This window comes from Gymnodraco acuticeps, unplaced genomic scaffold, assembly GCF_902827175.1.
Source record: "Gymnodraco acuticeps unplaced genomic scaffold, fGymAcu1.1, whole genome shotgun sequence".
Taxonomy (NCBI): domain Eukaryota; kingdom Metazoa; phylum Chordata; class Actinopteri; order Perciformes; family Bathydraconidae; genus Gymnodraco; species Gymnodraco acuticeps.
In genome coordinates this window covers 2,441,753-2,457,181 of record NW_022990341.1, presented here as the reverse complement: position 1 = coordinate 2,457,181, position 15,429 = coordinate 2,441,753, and the positions used below count along the sequence as shown (strand labels likewise).

Genomic DNA, 15,429 nt, shown 5'->3' with positions numbered 1-15,429 from the left:
ACATACACATACACATACACATACACACACACACACACTTTTCTACTTGTGTATCTACTTATTCTGCTGTCCCATGAAATTGTATAGCCAAGGGTGTCTCATTATGCTAATCGAATGCGTACCGCCTGACATTTATTCATACATTATTAATAGCAGAAACAATAGAATCTGTGATTGGATATAGTGACTTCCCGACTTCTCATCTTCTTCTCTCTTACTCTTTCTCACTTATCTCTCACTTCATCTCACCCTCTCTTTACCACATGACCTCCTTTTCTTCTTGTGGGACTTTTTCTCCTTCACCTCCTATAAATTGGCTGGTGGGTGTTGAGTAATTAGCATGCCTCCCACTTTGGTTCTGATGTCAGCGCAGGGAATGCGAGAAATGTCCCATAAAGATTATGTGTCCTGATAAGGTTATGTCTGAGACTCCATTAAAGAGATGGGCTGCACAATGGCTGTTTGTACCCTTCTGTGGAGAGCGAGAGAGCGAGAGAGAGAGAGAGAGAGAGAGAGAGAGAGAAGAGAGAAGAGAGAGAGAGGAGAGAGAGAGAGATAGGAGTAGAGAGAGATAGAAGAGAGAGCTAGAAGTATCTTCTCTCGATCTCTCTCTCTCTCTATCTCTCTCTCTTCGCTCTCCTCTCTCTCTCTCTCTCTCTCTCTCTCTCTCTCTCTCTCTCTCTTCTCCACTCTCTCTCTTCTTCTCCTCTCTCCTCTCTCCTCTCTCTTCTGCTCTCTCTCTCTCTCTCTCTCCTCTTCCTTCTCCTCTCTCTTTTCCCTCCTCCTCTCTCTGTCGCAGAGAGAGAATTTTGTTCTATGTCTGTTGAACTTTCTTCTGTTCTTAATTTGTTGTTGTTGTAGGATTAAGATAAACCTAATATGTTAATCACTCTAGTTAATTAACATATTTTACTATGTTGCTTATAAGTAAAACCATATAGCCATAAGTATTGTAAAACCCAGTTATGGTTATTGCTTCTGGTCTTGGATTGTTTGAGCAAGATAAATTATTTCCTGTTCCAGCTATGTAAACTTAAGATAAGACATTGCTTCCCTTACAATAATTCATTATAATCAATAAAACTCTCCCTCACACAGTTCAGTACACTCAGGTTGTTTGCCTCATTAGCATTACTTGGTCTAATATGACAAGCTGTAAATAGTTACATTTGAGCTAAGTGACGCAGATGTTTGGGTATAAACAATATTTAGATTTTTGTTTATAACAGAGATTAAAGTCAGTTCCCTGTTTTAATGACTTATCCAACTGTTAAACTAGCCTATGTTTAAGCATTAATCATTATGACATATTGTGTTTGGGGCAGTAGTTACTGCTTGTTATTTAAAGTTAGAGTTAATGTTGCCAAAGTATTCAATGACATTTTACACAATAGCATATACAGTCTATGGTTTCAACATTAAATCGGTTACAATACACAACAGGACATACTCAATCTTTGCCAGTACAGCTCTTGAATTCACAACACAGTTCAGTTTGAAATGAACTCAGAAAGACTTGAAAAGAGTCTGTGAAAAATAAAGACTGACACACAGAAATGAAAGGCGGCATAGTGGCTACTTTATATTCAAGTGTTGTTGTTTTTGCATTGTTTTACACATTGTGCATCTGTGACCACAGTAAAATGCCGAGCAGTTTTGCATAAAGAAATCCAACCTTGAGTATCCAAATACGAGATGTGGCAATTGTGCATGAAGTGAAAGAAATGCTTTGTGTTTACAGCAGTGGCGATGTAAGCTCCTCCACTTGATTTTCAAAACAAATGATCCTGGGTGTTGCGTTCAGTGTTAAACCGCCAGCAAGATGAAAATCAAGTTATGGGATTTAGCTAAATATGTTTTTTGCCGACAAAACACAATTCCATGCCAGGCTCGCATGGAGAGAGAAATATTGATAGGTAAACTAATTACAGATGAGTCAGAGCTCAGGATAATAACAACTTGGATAAAAGTGCCTGTTGGATGCACATTTTGTTCCACCACACAAAATTGCAGTAAGAGCGTGCAGACGTAGCGGACCGGCAGCCAGTCATGCCTTCTGAGGTTTGCGGGTCAAATTGACAGCATAAGCCTTTCTCCTCCGAGTACATTTTCTAGATGGATCGTTTAGGGCAACTTCATTTGGCTATCATTTGTATTTCCACATGAATCACTTCCTGCAGACCTGCATGTCCCTGTACCGCCCGATATAAAAATACAGACAGTTCAACTCCGCCGTCAGAGAGGTGATTTGCGTCACTAGCAATCATTTAATTTTAGCAAACCACCACTTTCCACCAGCCTCTTTCATATCCTGAATGATGCTTGATGTATTGAGCCTTTCACTCCCTCGATGCCTATACAGATTTTCCATTAATCTATGGGTCATATACTGCCCTCTGTCTAGCCCAAGATGTTGGCCCCTTTGCCTCCTTCTCATTTTTCTCAGATGTGTCATAGATGGTGTGAAGTTTGATGTGGTCATGTTGTGGCACAGCGATCTGGCTGAATCCACCGCTGAGTGGACACTTAATCCCTCGCTCGGAACTGCTTTTTCTCTCCGAGCGAAGAGATAGAGATGCTGAGGGAATGCAAAGATAAAGCTTCAGTCAGAAAACAACATCCAGTTTTTTTAATTTATTGAATTAGTCAGAGATGGAGTGAGTTAAAAATGTTTCTGTGTGTGTTTCTGTGTGTCTCGCTCCTTTGTGTCATTTATGAAAAACACTAATTCCTTTTTTTCGTCTTTTCCACAGACTTCGCCTTTGTGTTGCCATGGCGACCGTGGCCCCTCCCTTCTTCCTGCTGTGTTGGCTGCTCCAAGCGGTCAGCTCGGCGTTCCCAGAGGAACCGGGGCCCCTCAACTACATCCCCACCGAAGGTATTGAACTCGCTGATTTTCTCACCCTCTAGGCACCTTCTCCCCCTTGCGTACCTCCCCCCCAGGTCGTGAAGTGTGGGGTCGCGGCCGGTGTTGAATTGAGTGGGAGGGCACAAAGGAGGCTTAGGGGTCACGGTGTGGGCTGTGAAGGTCAGACAGGCTCTGACACGAAGGGTGTTGACTGGCGTACAGGTCAGGAGGTGTGGGGTCGCACTCAGGAATGAGAGTATAGGACGGGGCTCTCACGTTCATGACTTTCACACACACACACACACACACACACACACACACACACACACACACACACACACACACACACACACACACACCCACACACACACATAGACCCTTGAGAGACGCTTACACACTCAGACTTTGAGTCTCCGTATCAGCTTGGCAGTCTCCATCTCAGACCCGACCTTGATTGATTGCAGTTCAATATTATTGATTGATGGTTTCCCAGCTGAGTCCAGACCCTTCTCGACGTATCAAGTGAGAGTGGAGCGTAGAGAGGCTGACAGGCCACTGAGCGCTGCACTGGAGAGGCTGCTTTAGACTCAGCAGCTGTTTACATCAGGTACAAGCAGGGTTGGGAGGGTTACTTTAAAAATATATTGTGGTACAATTACTAGTTCATTGGAACATATGTCATCAGTAACCTAATGTAAGTATCACAGAATTAAATAAAGTTTCTGTTATTTATGGGTTACCTCAATATCAAATGCAGTTGTAATAAACACAAGTAAAATATATAACAATATGATGGCTTAACTTAAATGTATTAAGTATAGAACAATGTGACCTTAGAAAATAAACCAAGATATTTAGTATCAGAAATGTTGCCTCTTGAATTATAGGGTAGTTTTACAGGATACTAATTTACAAGTTCTTTGAGTTTAACACATGAATTGAACGCAAACAGTATTGTTGTTGAAAAAAACAGGATCTTTTAATAAAAAGAATAAATGTAGCCTTAATGAAAACCAAAATAAAATTCAGTACATCTACCTATAAAATATCGATTTGTATTGTTAAATGCATTTTAAAATTGAAATCCTGCCCATATTTTGTATGTAACTGTAAGGGAATACAATTACCAGTTTTTTTCCAACCTGATTACATAACCCAGTTAAATGTAATCTGTTACCCCACAAGTCTGGTTACAATTCATCAAAGAAAATGCAGGCTTATCTGGAGGGTCAGCCATGAGGAGAGTGTGGAGGTGGACAGAGAGAGAAGAGGATGAATCACAGTTTTCCATGGCAGAGCGACATAGATACAAGAGGACAAAATGACAGGGTAGAAATTACCTGAAGAAGACAAAACATAGAGGTGAAACCAGCGAAAAGTATATACTGTAGGATTGAAAGAGGTAGTGATGAAAGAGTGATGAGATGAGAGGATGAAAATATTCACCTCACTGAAGGTCAATCAAGGATAGCCACGCTGCTAATGCATCTGATTTATATGTGTGATTTCTGCTTGTGGTACAACATGATAGAAACCTGCTGAAAATGCTCCACTTCTTTTATCTCTGATCTGTCTCCCCTAAGGTTTCCCTTTCTTAATGTACCAAGTTCCTTATCCTCCGAAACACTTTGAACATTTTGTTTTACCTCTTTGATGCTCTTGAAAATGTCACGTCTCTCTGGGTGTCTTTCTTTATGAATGATCTGAAATGTTTGACAGAATATGTCTTGCCAAATGTGTCATCAAAAAGCAGCAACATTTCATGAAAAGCGTCTCCAAATCAACAACAAACAAAACTTAAAATATTACAGTGACATATGATTTATAGATCCGACATATTTTATTTTCAGAGGCTTATTTGTTTTGTTGTTCCTCGGTTTGTGCTCTGCTCTGTCGCTTTGTGGGCTTAATGTAGCAGAAATACTGCTGTTTCAAATGCAGGTCTCAAAAGTTGTCACCTTGAATACCTGTAACTGCCTCAGAGCTGTCAAAACAACCTAACAGCAAACCAATTTATGTTGACTACTTTTCTATTTCGATGTCAGTTTCGGAATCATCCATTATGTGTATCTGTCCCTTTTTTCATCCGCAGTCGTGAGAAGACATGCAGTGTTTCTGGGCCGACCCCACCGGACATGGCTCAGACAAGAGCCTCTTCACATCCAGAGGATCCTGCAGGTCAATCGGACGCTCTACATTGGAGCCAGGTACATCACACTCACACTCATACTAATGCATGTATAGTATACACAGATCATGTACAGCTATCTAAAGTGAAAATAGGCTTTGAAAAATCTTGGATCTGTGATTTGCCTTTGATTGTTTGTCTCACACACATACATAAAGGTATATATATATAGCTCTGTCAAAACCAGCTTTGATATCTGTTGGATTATCTGTTATCACTGCATGTGTTGCCAAGCAACGTAAGCTATTTTTAGGAGTTACAGTGTTTCAGATCTTAGTTTTCTAATAAAACATACCATCAGTACCAACTCTTGCTTGCTGGGTTGTCGTCCAACACTTTGGTTTATGTTTCAACATGCTAACTGCACACTAGCTAACGTGCTAGTGACATGTCTCCATGCTTTAATGTACAAAAAGCTCTTTATTTTTCTCCTACCGCCTGTGCTGCAGCACCTCTTTTCACCCTCTGTATGAAACCAGAGCCCATCTTCTCTGATTGGTTAGCTGGCCGGCGCTTAGAGATGTCACGTACAATGTGAGCGCTAGCCAATAGAAGCGCAAGTTATCCATAGAGACGTCACTACACTAATGAAGTAAACAAAAGAGTCCAATGGAGGTGTTTTAGGCAGGGGGGGGAGTGTGTGGGAGATAAATCAAATCAAATCAAGTTTTATTTATATAGCACATTTAAAAACGATTTTTGGTCGAGCCAAAGTGCTGTATGGTCTCTGACTTGGCTGAGAAGATCCTGCATATTTGGGGCTGAACATCCGACTGTGAAGAATGTGGTACTGCACATTGGAACAAATTATGTTGTGAAACAACAGTCAGAAGTGCTGAAAAAAGACTTTAAATGTCTGTTGGAAACTGTCAGCTCTCTAAATGCAGAGGTGTTCATCAGTGACCCTCTACCGCCAGTCAGAAGAGGAGTGGAGAGATTCAGCAGATTGTTTGCACTGAACACCTGGCTTTCAACTGTCTGTATTGACCATTCTATCAATTTTATTGACAACTTTAACTTTTTCGGGGACCGCAGACATCTTTTTAAGGCAAATGGAGTTTGTCTGAACAAGTCAGGAGTGAAATTGTTTATCTCTAACATATTCAACTGCCTACGTCATCAATCTGTTCCCTTTGCCAAGGACAAGCAACAAGAGGAATCAAAACAAGAGAAAGACACAACACATCACTCAGAAAACCTTGAAAATCTATCACTGCACCCGCCTGAGGAATGTCTTGATTATGGGAGACAAATGGAGTCTCCACCGCCCTTCACCCCCCCTATCACCTCTGAGGATACTCTTCCTTCACCCCACAGCTCTCTCTACTCTCCGTTCACCCTTTCACCCTCGCCCACCCTCCTGGAGATCGCTGAACACACAAAGGAGATACAGAGGGTTGGCACCGATTCCTTCCTGGAGTTCAAAGACCAAACTAAGGCGATACGCGGGGTTGGCAGCATGTCCTTTACCCCCGCTCCTCAACGACGCCCACCAAAATCACTGCAGAGACGCGCACCATCTCCCCCGTCTTCATCACCGTGCCTACGTCAACCATCTCCCCCCCTGGCAGCATGTCCTCTACCCCCGCACCATCTCCCCCGTCTCCATCACCGTGCCTACGTCAACCACCTCCCCTCCCTTCAAGAAAGCATCTGCAGTCTCTGAAGCCTGATAAGGATGTGTGTGTACAAAACGCAACAAACTCTTACTGATATGTGATGGGTCCAGGCTCAAGGGCGTATGGCACTCTCAAATCTTTCCAGGACATGCCGGGGCCCTGCCTGCCAGTAGCTTTGCCGATATCTGTGTTGATAGGTAATAGATTAAGAGCGGTGAATCAGCTTAGAAACAGGAAGTGCTCAAACGTTCGTGTGAGTTTATTAAATTTAGCAGTGACTCCATGTCAGCCACAGCTTGTCACAAAACATCTTACTGATAGTGTATCTAAGAAACTTAAACTAGCTTTATTAAATGTCAGGTCTCTGGCAGGAAAAACATTTTTAATCAATGATTTTATCACTGAGCACAATCTTGATTTTATGTTTTTAACGGAAACTTGGATTGAACAAAATAACAGTGCAGCTGTTCTTATTGAATCAACCCCTCCCAACTTTAGTTTTATGAGTCAGGAAATAATGCATAAGAGAGGAGGTGGAGTTGCTATTTTGTTCAATGATTCCATTCAATGCAGGAAGACATCTTATGGGAACTTTGCTTCTTTTGAATATGTGGCCCTTCAGCTGAAATGCTCCTCTCGAGCTCTGTTCCTAAATATCTATAGACCACCCAAATACTGTGCAAGCTTTTTTGATGACTTTACTGAACTGCTGTCTATACTGTGTATTGACTTTGATCGTCTAGTCATTGTTGGTGATTTTAACATCCATGTTGACAACCCCCAGGACAGAGGGGCTAAAGAACTGTTTTGTGTTCTTGATAACTATGGACTGACTCAGCATGTGACTGGAGCCCACGCACAATAAGGGGCACACTCTGGACTTAATTATCTCAAAGGGTCTGAATATCTCTAAGGTTGTGGTGACTGATGTTGCACTCTCTGATCATTCCTGTGTGTTCTTTGAGAGCTCTATTTCTGTTCACAAAAATGTTCAAAAAGAGGTAACCACAAAGCGATATTTAACTGAAAATACTAGGGAAATGTTTACTCAGAATTTTTCTTCCACACTTGCCCCTGCTAACATCTCAGTAAATGAGCTAGTAGATCATTTTAATTCAAAAACTAAAAATGTTATAGATGCCATTGCTCCAACTAAGGTAAAGGAAGTGACTGGGAAGAAAATATCTCCATGGAGAAAGGCCATGACCGTGAGAGCAGAAAAAAAGAGAGTGTCGAAAATCTGAACGTAGTTGGCGAAAAACAAATCTCCAGGTTCACTTTGAAATCTATAAAGAGAGACTTGGCCTTTATAATTTGGAATTAAATCATTACCAAAAACAAAAACAATGCACGTGCCTTGTTTGCTACCGTCGACAGACTGACTAACCCCCCAGTGTCAGTAGCCTCTGAATTTCTATCCACCAAGGCGTGCAATGATTTTGCCTTCTTCACTGACAAAATTCAGAAAATCAGACAAGCAGTCAGTGCCTCTGCATCAGGTACAGCAAATGTTTTGTCCCTGTGTCCACCTAATATCAATTCAAACACCATGACACAATTCCATCAGATTAATGATAAAAACCTAGAGGACATTATTCAACTTCTGAAATCCTCCTCCTGCTGCCTTGATATTATTCCAACAGGATTTTTCAAAGATGTTTTTCGTTGCATGGCCTCAGATCTACTTAATATAGTAAACAAATCTCTTCACTCAGGTATTTTTCCACAGGCCCTGAAAACTGCAGTCATTAAACCGCTCTTAAACCACAAGTTCAGACGAAAACACCGTCTTAACATGTATTCTGTGTAAGAAGAATTGGCATTCCTTGCACAATTGCAAGAAGTTCATGGAGCAAGCTGTTCCAGACAGAATTAAGTACATTCAAGCTCAGAAGCTATGCTTTGGATGTCTCGAGACTGGCCATCAGTCAAGGAGCTGCCACAGTAGGAGTGTATGTGAAGTATGCAAGAAGCAACATCCTACCTGTCTGCATGAAGAGCGTACAAATCAAGAAAGATACAAAGAAAGACCTCAAGCAACACAACAAGAAGAAAGAACCACAGCGGCTACTTCCAACAGAGTAATACTTGGTGAAGGTAACACGCAAACAGCTGCTATAATTCCAGTCTGGCTTTCATCCACATGTCAACCAGCAGAATAAATCCTTGTATACGCTCTGTTGGATTCTCAAAGTGACACAACATTTGTGCTAAGTGAAGTAGCTGAGGCTTTGGAAGCAAGTAAACAACAAGTCAAGCTCAAGCTATCTACTATGACCTCAAGAACCACAGTTATAAGCGCTCAAAGAGTGAACAACCTACAAGTCAGAGGCTTTTACTCCGGTAAAAAGATTCCCTTACCACCAGTCTATACACGTGACTTCATTCCAGCCAACAGAACTCACATACCAACAGATGAAACTGCAAAAGCTTGGTCTCATCTAGAGCACCTCCAAGGAGAGATTGCACCTCTGCAAGACTGTGAAGTGGGTCTGCTCATAGGGTACAACTGCTCACAAGCTTTACTTCCAAGAGAAGTTGTGTTTGGCAAAGAAAATCAACCTTACGCACAACGTACAGACCTTGATTACGGAGACGCCATTGGTGTTAGCCATCGCATAGTAGTAAGACAAGTGACACCAGGTGTAGAACCTTCTCTCAGTCTCAAAACTGAAGTACACTATGTGAGCCGAAACAAAGTTAAAGACATTACTCCCTCAGAAATCATAAAAATCCTTGAATCAGACTTCTCAGAAAGAGTTGGAGAAGAGGATTCTGTGTCCCAAGAAGATCTCAAGTTCCTGTCGAAGTTGAGAGAAAGCATCACACACAAAGAGAATGGTCACTACGAAATGCCATTACCATTCAAAGGCGAAAGACCAAAATTACCTAACAACAAGACGTGCGCAGTACACCGCCTAAATTGTCTTGAAAGAAGACTAAAAAAGGATCAGAAGTACTACAAGGACTACGTCAACTTCATGGATGACATCATTTTACGTGGTGACGCAGATAAGGTCCCTGAGGAAGAAATCAACAACAATCCAGCCTGGTACATTCCTCACCATGGAGTTTATCATCCACAGAAACCAGGAAAAATACGAGTAGTATTCGACTGTTCTGCCAAGTACCAGGAAACATCCCTCAACGACCATCTGCTCACTGGTCCTGATCTGACAAACACGTTGGTGGGTGTACTGTGTCGCTTTCGCAAAGGTTCTATTGCTGTCATGTGTGACGTCGAAAGAATGTTCCACCAGTTTCATGTGAAAGGGGAAGATCAAGATTATCTAAGATTCCTGTGGTAGGAGTGCGGAAACTTAGAAACCAAACCATCCATCTACAGAATGAAGGTCCACTTGTTTGGAGCAGCATCGTCTCCTGGCTGTGCCAACTTCGGCTTAAAACATCTGGCAGCACAAGGGCAGGGTCAGTTCAGTGAAGACGCCGTGCGCTTCATTCAAGGAAACTTCTACGTCGACGATGGGTTGGTAAGCGTTGAAACTGAGAAAGAAGCCATTCAACTTGTCAAAGAATCCAGAGAACTTTGCTGCACTGGGAAGTTAAGACTCCACAAGTTTGTTTCTAACAATGAGAATGTGACGGCGACCATCCCAGAAGAAGAACGTGCAGCAGTTAAAGATCTTGACATGGCTTTAAGTTCACCGCATATGGAGAGAGCTCTAGGAGTAGAGTGGTGTGTCACATCTGACTCATTCAAGTTCAGAGTTCAAGTAAAACCCAATCCTCTAACAAGAAGAGGTGTGCTCTCTACCGTAGCCTCCGTGTATGATCCCCTGGGGTTCATGGCACCCTTCATCCTCTTGAGTAAACAGATACTCCAGCAAATGTGCAGAGACAAGATCGGATGGGATGAAGATCTACCAGAGAACTTAAGACCTCAGTGGGAGTCCTGGATCAGAGATCTACCCAATCTGGCTGAGATGCAAATTAAAAGATGCTTCTTACCTTCAAGTTTCGGTAATGTCAAGACTTATGAACTTCATCACTTTGCGGACGCAAGTGTCTCGGGATATGGTGAATGTACTTACCTTCGAGCCATTAACAAGTCAAATGAAGTCCATTGCTGTCTGGTAATGGGAAAGTCTAGAGTTTCACCAACCAAAGTTACAACTATACCAAGACTGGAACTCTCTGCTGCAGTTGTTGCAGTGAGAACCAGCGACATGCTCAGGAAAGAGTTGGAAATCCAAGACCTTAAAGAATTCTTTTGGACAGATTCAAATGTTGTTCTTGGCTACATAAACAATGACGCCAGAAGGTTTGAAGTGTTCGTAGCTAACCGCATACAGAGAATCAAGTCCAGCATGAAGCCTGAACAATGGGCTTATGTTGCTTCAGAAGACAATCCAGCAGATCATGCCTCTCGAGGTTTAACTGCAAAGCAACTGAAGACTTCAAACTGGTTCACAGGACCAACGTTTCTTTGGCAAAAGGACCTACCTGTAAGAGAATGCAAGGTGGGAGAAATCAATGAGGATGATCCTGAAATTCGCAAGGCTATCGTGTGCAACACAAAGGCAAAAGAAGACAGGTCATTATTGGATCGCTTACAGAAATTCTCTGATTGGTCAAGGGTAGTAAGAGCAATTGCAAGACTGAAACGACATGCCAAAGAACACCAAGGTGCGAAACAAAGAACCAATGAATGTACAACCATCGAAGAAAGGAAAGAAGCAGAACTTTTCATCATCCAGCTAGTTCAAAAGGAGTCCTTCTCAGATGAGCTAAAGAGCTTGAAACAAATGAAAGCAGTTACCAAGGCCAAAGACAGTAACCTGTTCAAGCTGAATCCATTCCTGGATGAAGAAGGTATCCTGAGGGTGGGAGGACGCTTAAGTCAAGCTTCATTACACCCACATGTTAAGCATCCGGCTATACTGCCAAAGAAAAATCATGTATCAGCTTTGCTTATCAAGCACCTTCACGAAAGACAACATCATCAGGGACGTGGAATGACGATGAACGAACTGCGAGCTAATGGATGGTGGATCCTGGGATGCAGCAGTGCGGTCTCGGCGCACATCTTTAACTGTGTCAAGTGCAGAAAGTACAGAAGACGTCCTGAAGAGCAAAGAATGGGTGACTTACCTCAGGACAGAACGGAAACCAGTCCCCCCTTTACCTATACTGGCATAGACTGCTTTGGTCCGATCTATGTTAAGGACGGAAGGAAGGATCTCAAAAAATATGGTCTCTTACTTACCTGTTTATGTTCAAGAGCCATACATATAGAGATGATCGATGACATGACTACTGATGCATTTATCAATGCTTTAAGAGCATTCATGGCCATTAGAGGTAATGTTCATCAATTGAGATGTGACCAAGGCACTAATTTTGTTGGTGGAAGAAGAGAGTTTGTTAGAAACTATGTTTGTCATTTATACTGTTTGTTTGTGTAGTTTTCACGGTGGATTCGGAGGAATAAACCCGTTATGAGAAAGCCACTTATGTCTGCCTGTGCTTCGAGGGAATTACAGTCTCCATTACATTTTTGTAAAAGTCCTCCTTATCTTCCTCTAGTTTCAAAAGTCTAGCTTGTTGTTTGCGTCTAGTCTACCGTCTCTGCGTAGAATAACAGTAGCAACAAGAATCTGTGGGCTCACTTGCGCCCCCTTCAGTGCGGCAGCGGTTGTGGCTGCCTCTCCTGGTGCTTTTTTCATTGCCGTTGTGATGAGACCAGCGAGCCTAAATATCATATATACGTGAAATAAGTTATTTAGAGACTATGGATGGCGAGGATAAATGTAATAAAGGGATCTACAAACATTACATTGGTGACATACAGTGAGATGGTAACAGGCATGCGCTTAGGGCCCGCTTCCAGCCAGTTTCTGTCGGGTGACGCATTCTGAGGTGAGGCAGATCTCATCTGTGCCTCACCTCACCCCACAGTAACTGGCTTGAACGCGCTCACAAAATAAGTGCCCGTGCTACATTAGTGCCCGCGTTCCAGCCAGTTACTGTGGGCTAACGTGAGGCAGAGCTCGTCCCTGCCTCACTCCTCATCGCTCCCATGTAGTTGTAGCGGAGCTCGGCCAATTTACTGATTTTGACTATAAAAAGTGATTGGAATCATACAGAAATCACACTTACAACACAGATCAGTGGAGACATTTTATTATTATTACTATTTAGTTTTTCTTTAGTTGTTTTTCCGTTACATTGGAGTATGACAGGTGAGGCTCTGCCTCCCCTGCCTCCCCTGACTGCACGTCGCTGGTAAATACACATCTGAGTTGACAAATATGACATGTGGGGTTCCTCAAGGCTCCATCTTGGGGCCTCTTCTCTTTAACATCTACATGCTACCACTGGCTCAGATAATGAAAAACAACAAAATAAGTTACCATAGCTATGCGGATGACACACAAATTTACGTAACAATTTCACCAGGAGACTATGCTCCAATTCAAACACTGAGTAAGTGCATTGAACAAATCAATGACTGGATGTGTCAGAACTTTCTCCAATTAAACAAAGATAAAACTGAGGTAATGGTTTTTGGAGCCAAGGCAGAACGTATAAAAGTTAGCGCTGAGCTTCAGTCTGCAATGTTCAAAACAACAGATAAAGCCAGAAATCTAGGTGTAGTCATGGACTCTGACCTGAGTTTCAACAGTCACATTAAAACAGTTACTAAATCAGCCTACTATCACCTAAAGAACATATCTAGGATTAAAAGACTAATGTCACAGCAGGATTTGGAAAAACTTGTCCATGCTTTTATCTTCAGTAGACTGGACTACTGCAATGGTGTCTTCACAGGTCTCACTAAAAAATCTATTAGAAAGCTGCAGCTAATTCAGAACGCTGCTGCTCGAGTCCTCACTAACACTAAGAAAGTGGATCACATCACTCCAGTTCTGAAGTCTTTACACTGGCTTCCTGTGTGTCAAAGAAAATATGTCAAAATACTGCTGCTGGTTTATAAAGCTTTGAATGGTTTAGGCCCAAAATACATTTCTGACCTCCTGCTAAATTATGAACCATCCAGATCTCTCAGGTCTTCAGGGACTGGTCAGCTTTCTGTCCCCAGAGTCAGAACTAAACATGGAGAAGCAGCGTTCAGTTATTATGCTCCAAATATCTGGAACAAACTCCCAGAAACCTGCAGGTCCGCTGCAACTACTTTTAAATCCAGACTAAAGACTTTTCTTTTTGCCGCTGCTTTTAATTGAACTATTCACATCTTAAACTGCACTGTAACTTTTATCCATGTATTTTTTCTTTTAATGTTTATTTTATTATCTTTTCTTTTTAATGACTGATTTTAAATGCCATTTTTTTAATGTCTTTCGTTTTTTGTAAAGCACTTTGAATTGCCTTGTGTTGAAAGGTGCTATATAAATAAACTTGCCTTGCCTTGCCTTGTAGGCCTACATGTAATAAGAACACTTTACTACAATCACAATAAAAGACAATAATTTACAACAGAAATATAAAAATCAAAAACACAGGGAATAGTCAGGTGTCATACTCCGCTGGGGTTTTGAGCCTGGTCTTGGGCACTATCAGCAACAGCTGGTCAGCAGACCTTAAAGCTCTGACTGGGGTGTAGCGATGGAGGAGTTTGGCTATATAGGCAGGAGCCAGCCCATTTAGGGCTTTGAAAACAAATAAAAGGAGTTTAAAATAAATTCGGAACCGAATTGGAAGCCAGTGTAGTGAGGCCAGAATTGGCGTGATGTGGTCACGCTTTTTGTGGCCTGTCAGAAAACGTGCAGCTGCGTTCTGGACTAGCTGCAGGCGTTTCATTGAGGCCTGGTCCATACCCACCTATAGAGCGTTGCAGTAGTCCAGTCTCGAGGTAACAAAGGCATTAATAACCCTTTCTAGGTCTTTAAAAGATAAAAACGACTTGGTCTTGGCCAATAGTCTTATTTAAAAAAAAAGCAGGTTTTGACTATGGAGCTGACCTGCTTGTCGAATTTAAAAGCGCTAGTGAAGGTCACTCCAAAGTAGTGAAGGTCACTCCAAGGTAAACTCTGTCTGACGTGAACTTTTAGGATTTTAGCATAATTTTCAGGCTCAAAAACTGCATAATTAGCGACCCTTTAATTTCATTTCATTTTTATTTGTCCCGCTCATGGTACGCAAAACCAAATGTACAATAATTGCCACAAAACATGACTCTACCATTTAGCGAAAAGGAGCAGGGAGAAGAATAAAATCTTATGTGACCTGCCCCTTTCTAAAAAAAAACAAATAAATACAAATAGATGGTCTGCCCTTCATAATAATAAAAAAAAATTCACAGCCAAACATAACAGTATCTTAGGATACTAAGAGAAACACACAAAAAAATACTTATTTCCCACTTGACAGTTAACGGAAAGAAACAAAACAACACCAAAACATCACATGTATAAGGAAAAGAAAAGTGCAACACCCTCATCTGAGTCCTACTGGAGAAGAAGGTGGAAAGCGACACATGATGATAATAACAATAACAACAATAACAATGGCAATGGGACCCGCAAATACAGGTTAATACACCTTGCATTATTTAAACATTAAAACTTGAAGGTCAATCAGTTATTATTCCAGTAAAGCCACTTTCAGAAAGCTGTAACACCCCTATCAAAAGTTCTATAATCTCTTTTAATTGTTCGGTAAAATTAATGTGCCACTTAAGTCTTTTTTATAACAAATCTGTTCCATTAGCTTGTGTTTGGCTCAACATATGTTTTGTAGTTTGGTCTCCATATGAAGCTGGTCCCCATCTGTCAGTGTGGTGAATGTGCTGA

The 15,429-nt window shown here is 41.7% G+C and overlaps 1 protein-coding gene across 3 annotated transcripts in view; it reads left to right on the top strand.

Moving 5' to 3' along the window:
* sema6bb (sema domain, transmembrane domain (TM), and cytoplasmic domain, (semaphorin) 6Bb) overlaps nt 1-15,429 on the top strand; it is a 155,352-nt gene that overhangs the window by 61,101 nt on the left and 78,822 nt on the right. For all 3 annotated transcript variants that reach the window (XM_034223523.1, XM_034223525.1, XM_034223524.1), the window contains exons 2-3: nt 2,754-2,878; nt 4,941-5,055. In XM_034223523.1, the coding sequence (XP_034079414.1) occupies nt 2,773-2,878; nt 4,941-5,055 (221 nt within the window). In that variant the 5' untranslated portion in view covers nt 2,754-2,772. The remainder of the gene's footprint in view (nt 1-2,753; nt 2,879-4,940; nt 5,056-15,429) is intronic.